Source organism: Bombina bombina, chromosome 1 (assembly GCF_027579735.1).
Source record: "Bombina bombina isolate aBomBom1 chromosome 1, aBomBom1.pri, whole genome shotgun sequence".
Lineage (NCBI taxonomy): Eukaryota > Metazoa > Chordata > Amphibia > Anura > Bombinatoridae > Bombina > Bombina bombina.
Window position 1 is genome coordinate 1,469,449,443 of NC_069499.1, and position 16,280 is coordinate 1,469,465,722.

At 35.3% G+C, this 16,280-nt stretch overlaps 1 protein-coding gene and 1 long non-coding RNA gene across 6 annotated transcripts in view; one reads left to right on the plus strand and one right to left on the minus strand.

Moving 5' to 3' along the window:
* Positions 1-1,464, minus strand: part of LOC128653487 (uncharacterized) — a 2,477-nt gene extending 1,013 nt beyond the window's left edge. The window contains exon 1 of the long non-coding RNA XR_008401358.1: positions 1,138-1,464. This is a non-coding gene — a long non-coding RNA (uncharacterized LOC128653487). The remainder of the gene's footprint in view (positions 1-1,137) is intronic.
* Positions 1-16,280, plus strand: part of BAHCC1 (BAH domain and coiled-coil containing 1) — a 184,603-nt gene that overhangs the window by 18,214 nt on the left and 150,109 nt on the right. For 2 of the 5 annotated variants that reach the window (XM_053706794.1, XM_053706769.1), the window contains exon 2: positions 12,590-12,834. In XM_053706794.1, coding sequence (XP_053562769.1) covers positions 12,681-12,834 — 154 coding nt within the window. In that variant the 5' untranslated portion in view covers positions 12,590-12,680. Of the gene's footprint in view, positions 1-3,735; positions 3,801-5,155; positions 5,539-6,591; positions 6,670-12,589; positions 12,835-16,280 lie in introns of those variants that run through there. The other 3 variants (XM_053706786.1, XM_053706778.1, XM_053706803.1) reach the window with 3 other exon arrangements.

The following is a 16,280-nucleotide window of genomic DNA, read 5'->3' on the forward strand; positions in this document are numbered from 1 at the left end:
AAATATTACTTATTAAATGGATCGAGTAGCATATCCATCCCAGTATTTTAATTTATTAAAATGTATATTTATTTAGGAAGTCGCTGAGTAAACATAGATACATTTGCATACATATTTATCATAATACTGATCTATAAAATACAAATGCAATTTGCTTAATTTCTCAGAAAACGTTCTTCTGAATGGATAAGGTCTGTTCTGTTAGCAGAACAAATAAATAAACTTTACCTAATTGCTAACTGACCACTGATGGACTTGGTCCCATTTCCAATCCACACATGTTCTATGTACACGCGTGTTTGTGACATCAAACATCCCTGGTCTTTATACATAAAACATCTGTTTCTGCTTTAAAGTGAGGGCTATTACAGACTAATCTGTTCATTTTAACATTGTATTTAGGTCCCAGAGGGAATCCTCTATAAGATCACACATAGATCATCCTTGCAACATATCATATTTTCAAATAGATTTGAAGAATATATTATATTTTAGTAAATTATTAAGCCCTACACTGAAACAAAATGCTCTGCAGACCTACACGGGAGACACAGGGTTAACCCGTTCTCTGTTTCCTATTTAATATATTTTCATTTTTAGTAACAAGCTCTACAGCTACAATCCATTTAATTGGTGCTAAAATCCCATGTTATTCTATGTACTATAATGTTGACATTCGCAGTTTCCTGGTCATAAAATAAACTGGATTTCTCAGAACTTCTATTTCCATCCAAATTTCTGAAATGGGGCACTTCTCTCTTTCTTTCCCATCCAGTTCTTATTCCTAACTCACTGGGGAGCAGAAATGTAACTTAATAATGATAGTATCTATGTGTTTCTTTTTATTGCTAATTTCCATTCATTTATATTATTGTGACATTGTATATAGACAGTTAACTTCCAATTGTATCCATAGAACAATCAGCAAATTACTTTTTAGTTTTCTGATTAAATATATATTCTGCTTAAAATGCAACAAAAGCCTGGTGTGTTTTTATAGCCTCTAATTCCATCCCATGTGCTGCCCTTGATGGCTATTAACCATTCTATTGCCAAAACGTATTGAGATCAATCAGCATTCAGCCTTGTCTAACAGCCGAGGTCCTGTAACTGACTGTCCCCAATACATTCACTTACCTCTCCTGCCCCACTGTGCCCCTCAAGTGCCTTCTGAGGTCCGGAGGCAGAAAGTGAAGCCCGTGGTCTGTTGCATAGATCCCAGTCCCCACACAAGATCGGCGCAGTCCCCTAATACAAGGAGCAGCCCCTGCTTTCCATGCACAATCCATACCCACATGCTGCACTGCATTATTCCTATGGTGAATGCAGGCTTTCCCTTTGAAGCCCTCTCACACTTTGCTCTCTTCTTGGCTGCAAGGCCATGGGGGTCTGCCTATGGGGAGGGCCTGGAAACCGTCCTCAGCTTATCTCCTTTCATCGAGCTGCTGGGGTAGCCTGGAAACCGCGGGGCCCAGTAATTGCTTTTTTCAGGCAGCCCAGTGCGGACTGGCGAGCAGCCAATCAGCGCCTTGTTTACAATCGGTGATTGACAGTTCACTGGCAGTCTGCCAGCCAATCACAGACGTCTCGAGGAATAAAAAAAAAAAAAAGGAGGGGGGAGGGGTATAGACAAGTCTAAGGATTTTAACTCTTGATGTCTTGTGTGTAACTCACAGCTAGATGAATTTAAAAGGATAAACATCCAGTGGTTTATTAGAGGAAAGAAAAGCTGCATTTAATTATTCCATTTCTAAACAATAAGACATCATGCCACAGCAAGACCAGTCACACTGCAACCACTTTATCCTGGAAATCCCCTCTTTCTGGGTGTGAAAAGCTTGTTCAGTTTTGGGAAATTGTAAATATTATTGCGTGCAGACAATTTTGCAAGTGCTGTGTAGAACTTATGTTGATGGGGGGTGTGGGATGAAGGGAAATTATCTATTATACTGTTACATGCCTCTTACAATATGTATTTCCACCCAAGGCTCTGGCAGATCGGAGAGCCTCGTACCAGACAGATTTAGGCCATAGTGGAAGAAAAGTTATCACAAACAATGAGAAGAAAATCTCTTGCCAGATGAAAGGCGAAACCTCCAATTGGCAATAATACAGAGAGTTTATTTCTGACAGCACCCTTCATTTTTTAAAGTGAAATTGGATGTAAATGAATAAAGATTTCCTGTTTCTTCCCCCCCTGTGGATTGAAAATACCCCTATAAAATAAATGTTATGAGCATCTGAGTTTTTAAGAGGCTGCTTTGAACAGCAGTGTGAGCTGTATTTTTTTTAAAGCTCCTTTTCCCATCACTGCACCAGTGCAACCATAGTAATAAGCATTCTTTCTTCTTTTCATGCAGTAGTAATTGAACAGTTTCTGCTTCTTCATGGCAGGGAAATCCCCAGAGTAAAAGATCTGCTGCTCTGATTTCCTAATCCACACTGACATGTATCAATAAACACCTTGGGTTGTCATCAGTGCTGGGTGAAAAAATGTTAATAATCTTCCTCTCCCCCTATCCTTAATCCTGCAGGCTAATACCCCATGCATATTATTTATTTGCCCTCTAAAGGTCAGGGGTGTCACTTTTTTCCATTGCACTAATATGTAGAGTATCGTTTAACCCATTCATTACTCAACTGAATCCCACACAAGTCCAACCTTTGACCTCTTTCTAACATACCATGGCTTTGCCCTACAATGACCCTTCTGATTAGTGTTACTCTGTATTATCAGATTTGTTTAGAAAACACTGCATATTGCACGTTTCTGCTCCTCTGAGAGTGAGTCCCCCTCCCCCCACAAATAATTTTGGATCCCAATACAGTCAGGATTTCTGGTGAATATCTAAATCAATTGAACTAGAAATGTATTGGTCTGTTGCACCATTTAAAGGTACTTTTTATTCATTGATTGATCTCAGTCTCCTAATCGATGCTGCCACTATTTAAAAGCAGCTACTTCCAGTATATGAGCTATATTGATAGTAAGCATTGTATACATGAATCTGCTAGTGAAAACAACTCATTCAGCTCACTTCCTTCCCAGTACTTTAGTGAAGAGACTGCACCACATAGCACAGCTCTGTGAATCCGGAGAGGCTTAGTGAATTCAGCTCGGTGAGTCTCCTACTAAATGTATTGGATAGAGGAGTAAGTAAGTCTGCCTCCCACTGAGTGTACTCAATACTGGAGTCTGAACCCCACCGGGCATTGCGAGTACTTCCGGCAGCCACCTATTGATCACCCCCCTATTATTAGGCCGCCACATACTGAGTCTGTATTCACATAGCCCGCTATACCTAGCATTGCTTATCTCCGGTGCTTGAAGCTGCTCCAGCGTACTCATCCCTTTGAGAGCCACTTGTCAAGCCATCGCTTTTCCCATCCCTCCCCGTTCCTCCTTTCATTCCCTCCCCTCCTTTTGATCCTTTCTCCCCCTCCCTCACCCCCACATAACCCCTGTCCCTGACCCTTTCCCCTCTCCCTCCTGCCCTCCCCCAACAAACACACTTGAATTAGGCGCCTTTGTGCCGTGGTGCGGCCCAAGCCCCCCTCTCGCCCCCTGATTGGCAGCTTCCAGCCAATGGGGCCGCCTGTTTACGCCAGGAGAGCGGCACGAGTTGTATGCGCGGCGGCCAATGAGCTGAGTGTCCGCGCCGGGCTGATTGGCAGCATGCTAGAGAGCGGGGTGGGGGCTGCGGGCTGCAGAGAGCTCAGGCCGGAAGCGCCCAGTCCAGTCCCTGCATGCAGAGCACAGGGTGAACACTGCACTGAGCCAGCCTGCCCATGCACCCACAGTAAGTACCTGCACCCATGGGCCCCGCTGGCACCTCTGGGGACCCCCCCCCGACACACTATGCTGCAAAAATCCCGCTTCCCTTCTAGAATGACAATTTTATCACATAAATGTAACTGTACAATTGTACTTGTTTATAACATCACTCAAATGAAGATTTAATAAATTACTGAAGGGATTTTATTCAAATTAGAAATATTTTAATTAAAAAAAAAAAATCTTAGTTACAAACCCTGTAGTTATTTGTATTTTAAATACAATTGAGTGATCTTGTAATAAAACAACAATGTTGTAGTATTTTTGTCACATTGTTCTATATGGCTTATTTGCAACCAGATAATATATTTTATTTATCAAAAAATGATCATTTTAAATGTAAAAACTAATGCTTGATATGTGTGGATCAGCATGATCGTGTATCGATAGTTTATTAGAAAATAAATACATAAAAGATAGGGAATTTAGTCATTTGCTATTAAATTGATTGCTAATCACTATTAAAAATCTCTAAACCAACCCTCACGCTTGACTGATACAATTTAATTAATTGGTGAATTTTTCAATATTTTAATGAGATCTTAAAGCAGCACCAGGGAGGATCTAAATCCTGTTGCACACAAATAAATTCTATTTTCGTCGAAATCAGAAGGATTTGTTCTGTAAATGTTGTAAACAGGCCAGACAAAAAGATCAAATATTCATTCTACTTTTTACATTTCAGGCGATTGTTATTTGTGTTATCTAAATCTGGTTGTTTTTGCATATTTTTTTTTTTAATTGGACTCTGGAAATCTTTACTTATATAGGAAAAAATAATAAATATTAATTGTTGTGTACTTTAACCTTGGACTACACTAATATTAAAGAAAAAAAAATCTCCAGTTTCCAAAAGTTAATGTATTTCTAAATTTACATGGAAAAGACAATAGAGTGTGTGAGGAAAAAACAAATACTTGTGTATATATATAATCATATGCAAATCTACATATATAATATATATATATACATGTGTGTGTGTGTGTATATATGTGTGTGTGTGTTTTTATATATATATATATATATATATATATATATATATATATATATATATATATATATATATATTATACACACATACATATATATGAGGAGATTTATATTTTTCCATATCAAGGTTGTTATGCAAATTTTCCAATATTTGCATTTTCCTGATTATTTTTTCCAGGCCATCTTCTTTATGTTATGGTTTGAGGGTCAGTTGTGGGATTACAATCTTTATACTTTTTATAGCGTTTCTCTTTATTTCTTCGTCTAATAAAATAAGAGGTTGGAGAGAGTTTCTTGTTTTGTGCTTTCTGCTTACATTGATTTCTTTAGGAATATAGTGCCGTGGGGACTCGGCTTGGGGAAAGCTGGAGCTTCTGCTGCTCAGCGGGTGGTGTCTGATTCCTAAGCCGACCAAGGCGCGTCTTTCTGGGCTGATCTGCAGATAGTCCCCGCAACCCCCCACAAGATATCAGATTTCTTTCCCACAAGGATTTTATTTTGAAGCTTTTACGAACACCAAGACGCCATAGACCGTATAAATTAAAGGGATATATGGTTTTTATTTATTTTTTTAAACCGATGAAAAGGAAATGCTGATTTATATACAAGGCTTGGATACAAATTACATGGAGACGTTTCCTGTACTGGGACCTAAATCCTGTGTGACTTCCCACATCTAGATCTGGAATATGTTGCAGTGGATCTGTGGCACAGTAGGTGAAATGTGTGATCTCTAATATATGTGTGTGTGTGTGTATGTATATATATATATATGTGTATATATGTGTGTGTGTATGTATATATATATATATGTGTATATATGTGTGTGTGTGTGTGTGTGTGTATGTATATATATATATGTGTATATATGTGTGTGTGTGTGTGTGTGTATGTATATATATATATGTGTATATATGTGTGTGTGTGTGTGTGTATGTATGTATATATGTGTGTATATATATATATATATATATATATATATATATACCAGGAAGAATACATTGAGATTTCTCTTGTTTTCAAGTATGTCCTGGGTGTATGTGCGTGTATATATATATATGTGTGTGTATATATATATATATATATATATATATATATATATATATATATATATATATATAATTGTACATATACATACATACATACATACACCCAGGACATATTTGAAAACGAGAGAAATCTCAATGTATCCTTCCTGGTAAAATATTTTATAAATGTATGTGTGTTATATAAATAAATGTGTGTGTATGTGTATATATATATATATATACTCGATAATGATTTTATTATTTTATTTTTGTTAAAAAAATAAATATATATATATATGTGTGTGTGTGTGTGTATATATATATATATATATATATATATATATATATATATATATATATATATATATATATATATATATATATATATAATGGAATTCTTATTTAAGTATAGAGGTTTATATACTCCATACCATAACGGATTGGTGTTATAGCTTCACTCCACCAAGAAAAATAGATGAAAAAAGTGTGTGTGTATATGTATGTATAAGTGTGTGTGTGTGTGTATGTATGTATGTGTGTATATATATATATATATATATATATATATATATATATATATATATATATATATATATATATATATATATAGTGTGCATTTTTTAAATTGTGCAGTGTGTCTATTTTTCTGCTGACATGGTAATTCCCCTGAAAAGATTTAATGAGTCTAGGACACCCTATTACTCTGTGATGTTCCTTTCTTCTCTTGTTACTACAAGCTCTCAGCCCTAGAAGCTCACTGCTGGGAAGGATCTGGACATAATATGCTTTCAAACAGGGTGATCCTTTCAATTACATGTAATTGCAAAGCAGGTTGTTTTTTTGTTTTTTTTGAGGAAACAATAAGATATACAAAATATTAGGATGTTAAAAAAATCTTGTATAGATTCTGATTTAATTTAGAATGCAATGTTTATTGGGTTGATTATTGTATTTAAATCGCTGAAACCACCTATAATAAATACTAAAAATAATTATCAGCATGTCAAAATGTATTAATTTAATATAGATTGTTTTCAGTCTGAGATTGAATCAAAGCCTGAAAACCTTGCACATAAAACTGAACTAAATACATTTAATTTTAAATTGTATTTAACTTTTAAAAACTTAAAAACCATAACACCCCTTGCTATTTTGTGCAACTCCTCAGAGGGACCCACAAATACAGTTTGTGTTTAGAGCATTGACAATTATGTGGATTATATATAAAATATGCTGCCTTTATTTAGGATGTGTGTTATTAAATATTAATACAATGCAGATTGAGAATCCTAGAGAGAAGATTACACTCTCAGTGACAGGAATGAGTGTCAATTTAGATCAACTCACACATGCACAAGGCCTATTTTGCAGAAGATTTAGAGTTTAAGGGATCTGAAAACGGATTTCAGGACAAGAGCTGGTAATAAGCTGTTTGCAAAGAAGGGAGATAACATCTAGATGGGTGCTAGGCACCTTTGTATGGGGATAGGCCCAGTGATGATATTTTAGGCCTATCAGAGGGTTAAACGAGATTCAGACTGAGTCCATTTATACACCTCTAAGGGATTCTAGCTGGGAGTATCTGAATACTCACATGGAACACTATTACCACCCCAAGCTGTATTTGTTCAGTATGTTTCATTAAAATGTAGGGTGTATGGGTGATCATGGAATTAATGGGTGTGAGCTAAGAGTTTGGGGATTAACTAGACATTCTCTTCTAAGGTATGTCCACTGGCCTCAGGCTGTGAGTAGGCTCATACTCATCTGAATTTGCAGCATGTCCAGGGTATGGATCTTTCTAAAAAGTTCTTATGGGGAAAACACATTTCCCTTGGAAGGAACCAGTTGCACATCTGCACTATGAGCAAGTGATATTATATAATATATAGCTAGAGGTTTTGGTAATCCTAACACCTCTTATGGGGAAAAATGAGTATTGCAAACTCACATCCCATACCCACACCTCACAATGTTATATACTACATATAAATCTGAGTGTTTTTGTGCGTGAGTGATATGTCTGAGTGTGTATTTATCTCTTTGTGTATATTTATTTAACTGAGTGTGTTTGTGTACTTATGTATATTTATCCGTGTTTTTATGTGTATTTATGATCTTGTATATTTTATGTTCATTTTTATTTCTACTTCCCTTTGTGTGTGAGTTTTAATGTCTTGTTTACAGTGGCCTTGTATATTTTTGTGTTTTTTTGTGAATATCTGTATGGCTGCTTTATGCGAAATTGCTGCATGTTTCAATCATTTATGCATTGAAATATTCTGTTGTGTTTTGAGTTATGTCGCTGGTGCCTGTGTTTATATTTATATATATATATATATATATATATATATATATACACACACACACATTTGTATTATATCTAATTATTTATACATTTGGATAATTATGGCTCCTGAAAGTGCTAACTTGCTTCTCATTTTCATATTTCTGATTTTTTTTTTTTTTATATATATATATATATATATATATATATATATATATATATATATATATATATATATATATATATATATATATATATATATATATGAGAGAGATATAGATATAGATGTAGAATACCTAATTGGCTATTAAGACAATACTTTATATCTCCTTGAGACGTGTCTCAGTCTGCACTTGGTATAGGGATCTGCCTGGGGTCTTGTTTCTTGCTCAGTGGATGGGCTCAGATTTTGCTATGTTTGCAGACACATACATAAATACCACGCATTTATTATTCACCCAGACAAAGATTAAAAGAGTATAAATTCTCCCTGCCATGCTGGCTGATGTCCGATGTCATTTGGCTTTTTTTTTTTTTTTTTTTTTTTTTATTAATCTTTTCGTATATGTCTTCTCTTTTGTGTTTTATGATGATAAATATTGAATTTACTACAGTAATCACAACTACCTATTATAAAATACAGAACATACTCATGACATATATCAGTATTAAAATGAGTTCATACACGAGGATATGAGAGGAGTAATCCTGACTTGCAGTGTGACAGGGGAAAAAATGAAAAAGTAATATGGGGGATCTGCTTTTTTTTTTAGTTGGCTGTAAATCCAGGGTTTGGGCTTTTTAATTGTAACTGCACAAACAATATCTGGTTATTACCTGAATAGAATTAGTGTGGTCATTTTATTGTGGAAATACCTCATTTACATCGCAGTTTTAACTGCAGGCTTTATTTTTCATTCACTTCTTTACTGTCCATTGCATGATTATTAGATTTGTGTATGTTCAGTCATGCCATTTCTCATTGTGTCCCTGGCACTCCCAGCTTTTCCATTCAAATCTATATACCTTATTTCCTAATAATGCAATCATACTATATGTCAGAGCCACCACATAATCTCAAATGTCCATTATACATCCAGATGATCCTGCCTTTTTCAAATATATTAAAATATCCTTTATATACCCTCCCAGATATTCTTATTACTGTATATCACTATTAGTTTTACATGGAATTGCTGTAATCATTTTATATGCAATAATTAATGTCTTACGTTTTATATGTACCAAATTAAGCCTTACACATGGAGTAATTCTATAGCTATTTACACCCAACCACTAACATAGTATAATCTCAAATTTCTTTATACACCCATCCAGCATATTAATATCTCCAGGTGCGTAATTTACGCAGTACTCGTATCATTCTAAATCTTTTTCACAATCAGCTAGTGCATTGATACATTACAGCATATTTATATTACATGTATATCCATAACATCCAATGTGATTTTACCTTTTCTAGATCCCTTTCACCAGTATAAGCATATATGTGTCACTTACCCCCTGGTATTTACTGCTCCTGTATTTTCCAACTGCACAACACCCATTTTTACCCTGTGCTCAAGCATCCTTAATAAAGAAACATATCTGATATTATATAGAGAGAACATATATTGATACAATACACATTGTACTGTATTATGTATTATTTGTCTATTAATATTTCATTACAGCGTTCTTATTTAGTGCTTACTGTTAGGTCTGCATTACATTAACAAAGCAAAATGTGTCACCTTTAACAAGTTAAAAAAAAAACAACTTATGGAGAGCAGGAATTATACATATTTGTTCTACAATAGCACCTTTATAAACAACGAAACACTTGTGTTACTGGAACAAGCATCCCCCCCTCCCAGAAACTACAATATAGTTGTATATTTTTGTAATTATTGTTTATTGCTTCTCAGATAAAGATGTATGTTTTGAACATGATTTGGTAGACTTGATTCATATGTATATTTAGTTTGAATGTTTTTTTTTTATAGTACCATTCTCACTTTAATCCTGAAATGGTGACCTTAATAGGGATCAAAGTTCACAATAATTAGCCAATTACATAGTGCACTATAGTGAGGCATGTGTATTTTCTGAATCTCGGGATAAATTCCAGTGTGTGGGGTTTACCATGCTCTAAGTGGAGAGCTGCTAGACTGTCCTAGTGGGATCTTTTAGAGGGTCCCAGGGTGAGCTCATTGGAGCTGGCTTCCTTAGGATTTGGGGAGGGGGGAAGTGAGAGTACCGCACTAAGAGCAGGGGAATGAAGCATTAACAGGGCAGTAATTGTCTATGTTCGCTGACAAGCAGGCAAACAACACATAAATACACAAATAAAGGCCATTCTCTTCTACTATAATGCATGGAATATTCACCATTAATAACCTGCTGTGAATAGCAAAGCCCCCTCCCCCCTTACTTAACCATTTGTAGTGGCATTAAATAGGATTTATTCACATTTTTACTGAATATAATAATACAATGGGTAATAGCCTCATGCAAAAATAGACTCTCCTGCTGCGTGATACTAACCCATTGTTTGCCCTGTATGCATTGCATCCATCTCTGGTAGACATAGTGTTAATGGTTTCCATTAACCTCTTCACTGCTTACCATACAATCTTCTGATAGTCGATTTGTTTATTCACCTGGTTTAATACAATTTTTTTTATTGGATGATGGCATTGAACAGTTTATCAAAGGCTTCCCTGCCAAGACAGTCTATATATACACATACACAAAGCTTTTGTTTATTTTTGTTAGTGATTCCAGTACTATGTGGGTGTGGTGATAAGTCTGTATTGTAAGTATTAATACAACTCCCTTTTCCTCTCCTTAGTCAGTACACACAACCCCTATATTGTTGTTTTCAATATATGAAGATGCTGCAAATTGAGGTGTCATTCCAAATAGTATGTTTATTAAATGTACTTGTGCTAGATATATCTATCCCCTTACTGCAAGGTCGGCATTTATTAGGTAAATAATTTAATCCATTACTTTTTTTTGTAATCAGAATACATTCAAATGACAAGTCAGTACAGTACTATTTTGTAAACCTTGTAACCGTGTTATACAAAATCAAATTCTTTTGCATAGTTTTTATGTTATAATTCATAGCAATTTAACAGTGGTAGATTTATATTAGATATAGTGAGCAGACAGGATATTCATGATGAGCCTACAAAACTTTTTTTTAGGAGCCAGCAGTTCAGATACAAAGATTAACAAATATAGCTAATAATACAAGTAAACGTCTAGGATATGTGTATCTTTGCTACTTGGGAATAATGTGGTAAATTTAGTCACACACATACACACATACACACATACACACATACACACATACACACATACATACATACATACATACATACATACATATATATATATATATATATATATATATATATATATATATATATATATATATATATATATATATATAGTGTGTGTGTAACCTATGCCCATTATACCTCATCTGCCACGTGATATGCTAAATCAGAGACAAAATACTTTGCTATGAGCATGTAGAAGAATGGTCATTGTTTGTTATAAAGAATTGTACATCTTACTTGCCAGTCAGTTAATTTAAAACTTCTCATTTCTTAATAAAAAAAAAAATTTTTTTATCCCCATTGACATGGTCCTCCTTTATAGACGAATGAGCATTGATACAGTGGTAAATGTTCTTTATGTCAAAACAAACTGTAATGATATTAAATTATGAGTTTAGTGGATTATTTTAACCTTCTAGTGTCTAAAATGTTTTAATACAAATATTTTAAATACTTAATTGTTGGTGTTGGTTGTTTAGGATAGACACGAACACCCCATGCTTTTTAACCCATTAAGTTATATCTATTTATCCACACATATATCGATACATATATAGATATCTCACAATACAAGGTTCTTCAATTCAAGCCTCAGGACCCACTAAGAGGCCTGCTATTCAGGATTACCTTGGATGAGATCGGGCAGTAACCATGGTTACTGAGCAGCTGATTATTTAACCTATGCTCTCTAGATCACATATTCTTAAAATCTGGCCAGTTAGTGACTCCTGAGGGCCGGAACTGAAGAACCCTGTAATTTATTATTGATTACTCCGCAACCAAAATGGCATTTCAAAACCACATAAATCTTTTCATCAAATAGATATAAATCCATGCTTGAAAATCCACGGAGACGTCGGGTTTCTAATATAAAATTGTCAACCCTTGATAACATTAAATAAATAATTATGTTACTTCCTACTAGCTATATTTATTGGGGGATTTATAATGCAATTATACTATAGAGGACACGGCTTCTTAAAAATTGAATCCAGTTCCTTTAAAAACGGTGTTTTCGCTGCTTTAATTGTCCATGAATGATGTGCTGTTTAAATCATCCCGTCTATAATTGTGTTGTCTTTCTTGTATTCCTCAGAGGATGATCCCGGAGCAACAAGAGGTGCCCGGATGTACCCCCGGGACCTCTCATTGAGAAGCACCGCCCCTTACCACGCCCCCTTCCCGTAATGGACGGCCGGGAGTTCGCGCATCCTCCTCACCTGAACCACCGCGGAGCAGGCCGAATGAATCCCCCTACTGGCCACAGTGCTGTACAGCACCCGGGCCATTTTCAGGCGGCCAAGTACTTTTCCTCCCCGCTCCCAATGGCCACGCACACAGGTAAGCATTTCAGCTATCGTTTATGGGAGTATGTAGAAACCAATATAATCAACTAAATTAGTATTGTGTGGTGTTCCAGTTAAAGAACAACTTCTAAACGTTTTTAAACACAATCCTCGGTTTATTTCATTATATGGTGATGTTGTAGATTATTTTTCTCACACGTGTGTATTTTTTTTCTCTCGGCCTTACTGCATTATTTTACTTAAAGGGACATGAAACCCAACATTTTTATTTCATGATTTAGGTAGAACATACACTTTTAAACACCTTTCCAATTTACTTCTATTATTTAATTTGCTTCCTTCTCTTGTTATCCTTTGCTGAAAGTTTTATCTGGGAAAGCTCAGGTTCTAGCTGCTGATTGGTGGTTGCATATTTATACTGATTGTCATTGGCTCATCCTTGTGCTCAGTCAGTAACCAGTAGTGCATTGCTGCTCCTTCAACATATGATACCAAGAGAATGAAGCAAATTTGATAATAGAAATACACTGGAAAGTTGTTTAAAATTGTATGTTCTACCTAAATCATGAAACATTTTGGGTTTCATGTCCATTTAACACATGTGTGTGTATTCTAAGACTGCATTATGCCCTTTAGCACAATCCTCAGTGCTATAAATCTGTGGGATAATAACAGGATTTATTTAGTAAATTGCACCTGTCAACTCCATATATGGATTAAATCCATCCGTTTATCTTTCAGTTTATCAGGAAGTGCAAAATTCCAATGCAGATTTAATTTATGTAATTTCAGATTAGTTATGGACAATGTACTCAAAACCTGCACACTTCTCTTAACTTAAAGGAACACTGTACCCAAAAAATTTATTTCGTGATTCAGATAGAGCATGACATTTTAAGCAACTTTCTAATTTACTCCAATTATCACTTTTTCTTCATTCTCTTGGTATCTTTATTTGAAATGCAAGAATGTAAGTTTAGATGCCGGCCCATTTTTGGTGAACAACCTGGGTTGTCCTTGCTGATTGGTGGATAAATTCATCCACCAATAAAAAACTGCTGTCCAGAGTGCTGAAACCAAAAAAAAGCTTAGATGCCTTCTTTTTCAAATAATGATAGCAAGAGAACGAAGAAAAAGTGATAATAGGAGTAAATTAGAAAGTTGCTTAAAATTGCATGCTCTTTCTGAATTACAAAAGAAAAAATTTGGGTACAGTTTCCCTTTAATACAGCTTTATAAGGGGTAGATTTTGTTAATCATTTTATACCATCCACAGGAATTTAGTTTAGTGATAGCAAGTGTTTCCCAGGTAACTCCACAGTAAGGTGTAAATAGCTGCATAATAGGTTAATGAAGCCTTCTTTGTCACTAGCACACAGCACTTAGTTGCTGGTAGAGTCTTGTGTGAGATCAAAATCTGCAGTTGTCTGGTTGTTACTTGTAATTAGCATGCTAAAAATGTGAATCTCTTAAAAAGCTAGCCTCTATCTAGAAATGAACTTAAAAAAATAAACAAACAAAAAAAAAAGAGAGGATGGAACCCAAATATGCTATAGATTCCATCATGTAGTAAATGTGGCCCTTTTTTGGTGGAGGGGGTTTCTTTTTTTATCCATCATCTTAGAATTCTGTACTACACACTCCTGGCTACTTTAGGAAATGCTTTAGGAGCCAAGCACAGCATTGGCATCCAGAAGTAACACATATATTTAGTGAGGCTTTGGCCCTTATTGGTAACACAATTATTGCCTGTTGCTTTTGTTGTTTATTTTTTTTCTTCTATATCATTTTAATGGTTAAGTTAAACACCAGCCACACTTTTAAGTTAATACTAAACACACATCTAATATGACCATATAGGAGGCCAGCCCTTCCTCTGGACACACTGAAGTAAAACGACATTTCGGGAGAGCATAAAAAGTCTAAACAACCTGCCTTGTAATTAACGGCCAAAACCAATTTTTTACAATCCTTTCTTCCCTGGCCTCTGATTTCACCTCTTTGTGTGTTAGTCAGCAGAATTTGCTACACTCTCCTCTGGATAGAATTCCTGCCTTTCTGTCTTGTGTGTGTTTGTTTTTCTTTTTAACTATTGTCTACACAAGAAAGACCAGTTTTTTTTTATTTGCATTTGCAAATGTTAATATAAAACCTACTGCATCTGATATGATTGAATAAACATCTCTTGAAACAGAATATTTTATTAAAAATCCATTCTGTTTAGTGTAATTTCAGTTTGCAATCTTGATATGTTATTTTATGACTATAAGTGTAGTTCAGGGTACTATTTATAGTCCATATCAGTACTTGTGTGTGCAAATATCCACAAAGCTTTTTTAGCCAGGCATACCTAAAGCGACATTGTACACTAGATTTTTCTTTGCATACAAGTTTTGTAGACCATCCATTTATATAGCCCATCTGGGTGTTTTTTTGTAGAGATGTATATTTTTTTCTAATTTTTAAATAACATTGTGCTGATTTTCAGGCTCATAACCAAGCCCCAAAGTTTTATATGTATACTGATGTATACACAGACGTCAGACTGCTTCTGTTTGTATAATGTGTCTTTTCATATGCAGGGGAGGGGGGAGGAAGGTGGCATCAGCCCCTTTCAGTCGGTGTCCCAGCCTAATCTCATCAACAGTGCTAAACTTGGAGCTTCTAAGTACATTTTTCAATTTTTTTTCCCTGGATTTTTATATCCATATCTGTGCATAGTATTCTTTATAGTAGTGACTATAACATGCAGTTAAATGAAAATTGCTGTATACTGCCCCTTTTTAAAGTTAACTTCTGACTCCTGTTTTTAAAAGCTGTATTTCTATGAAGGTAGTTTTAGATATTTTTGTCATCCCCTCTAAATGTCTAATGTGACAAGTTTGAGTTTTGAAACGGCTGTTTGTTTTCTTATGCAATATAAAGTGTATTACAAGTTGATATACAAGATGCTAAATAGTTAAATTGGCACATGCTTAGCCCTGACACTGGGGCACTGCAGAAAAAGAGGTCCCTTCTGAGTTTGAACATCCTTTAGCAATTCTGATGCTCTGACAAAAAGTTACTCTGCTGGAACAAAACGACTGTTATTTGTGATTTGGGCGCCGGGGGGCTGAGAGTGTCCTGCAATGGGATATTTACTTGAGGGCCAGTGTTCATGGGTTGCTTCTGAACAGAGGAAAATCCAGTTTCTATGTAAGCGTTAAAGTGTCAGAATAAAAATGAATTGGCAGTGCATGCATTAGCGTTAACAAGTGACGCTACTATCCTTGTGGAGGCACAATGCCACTTATAGTTGTACTGCCTCCAAGTCTCATGTACAATTACTTCTTTTTAATCATAAGAATGACCAAAGATCTTGCAAAAAAAAAAAAGGAGGAAATAAAGTGTGTGTGTGTGAGGCGGGCGGGGGGTAAAGACACGTGACATAAAAAGGCAATTCATGATTAGAAATAAGACTCATTGTGAGGAGAGACATTT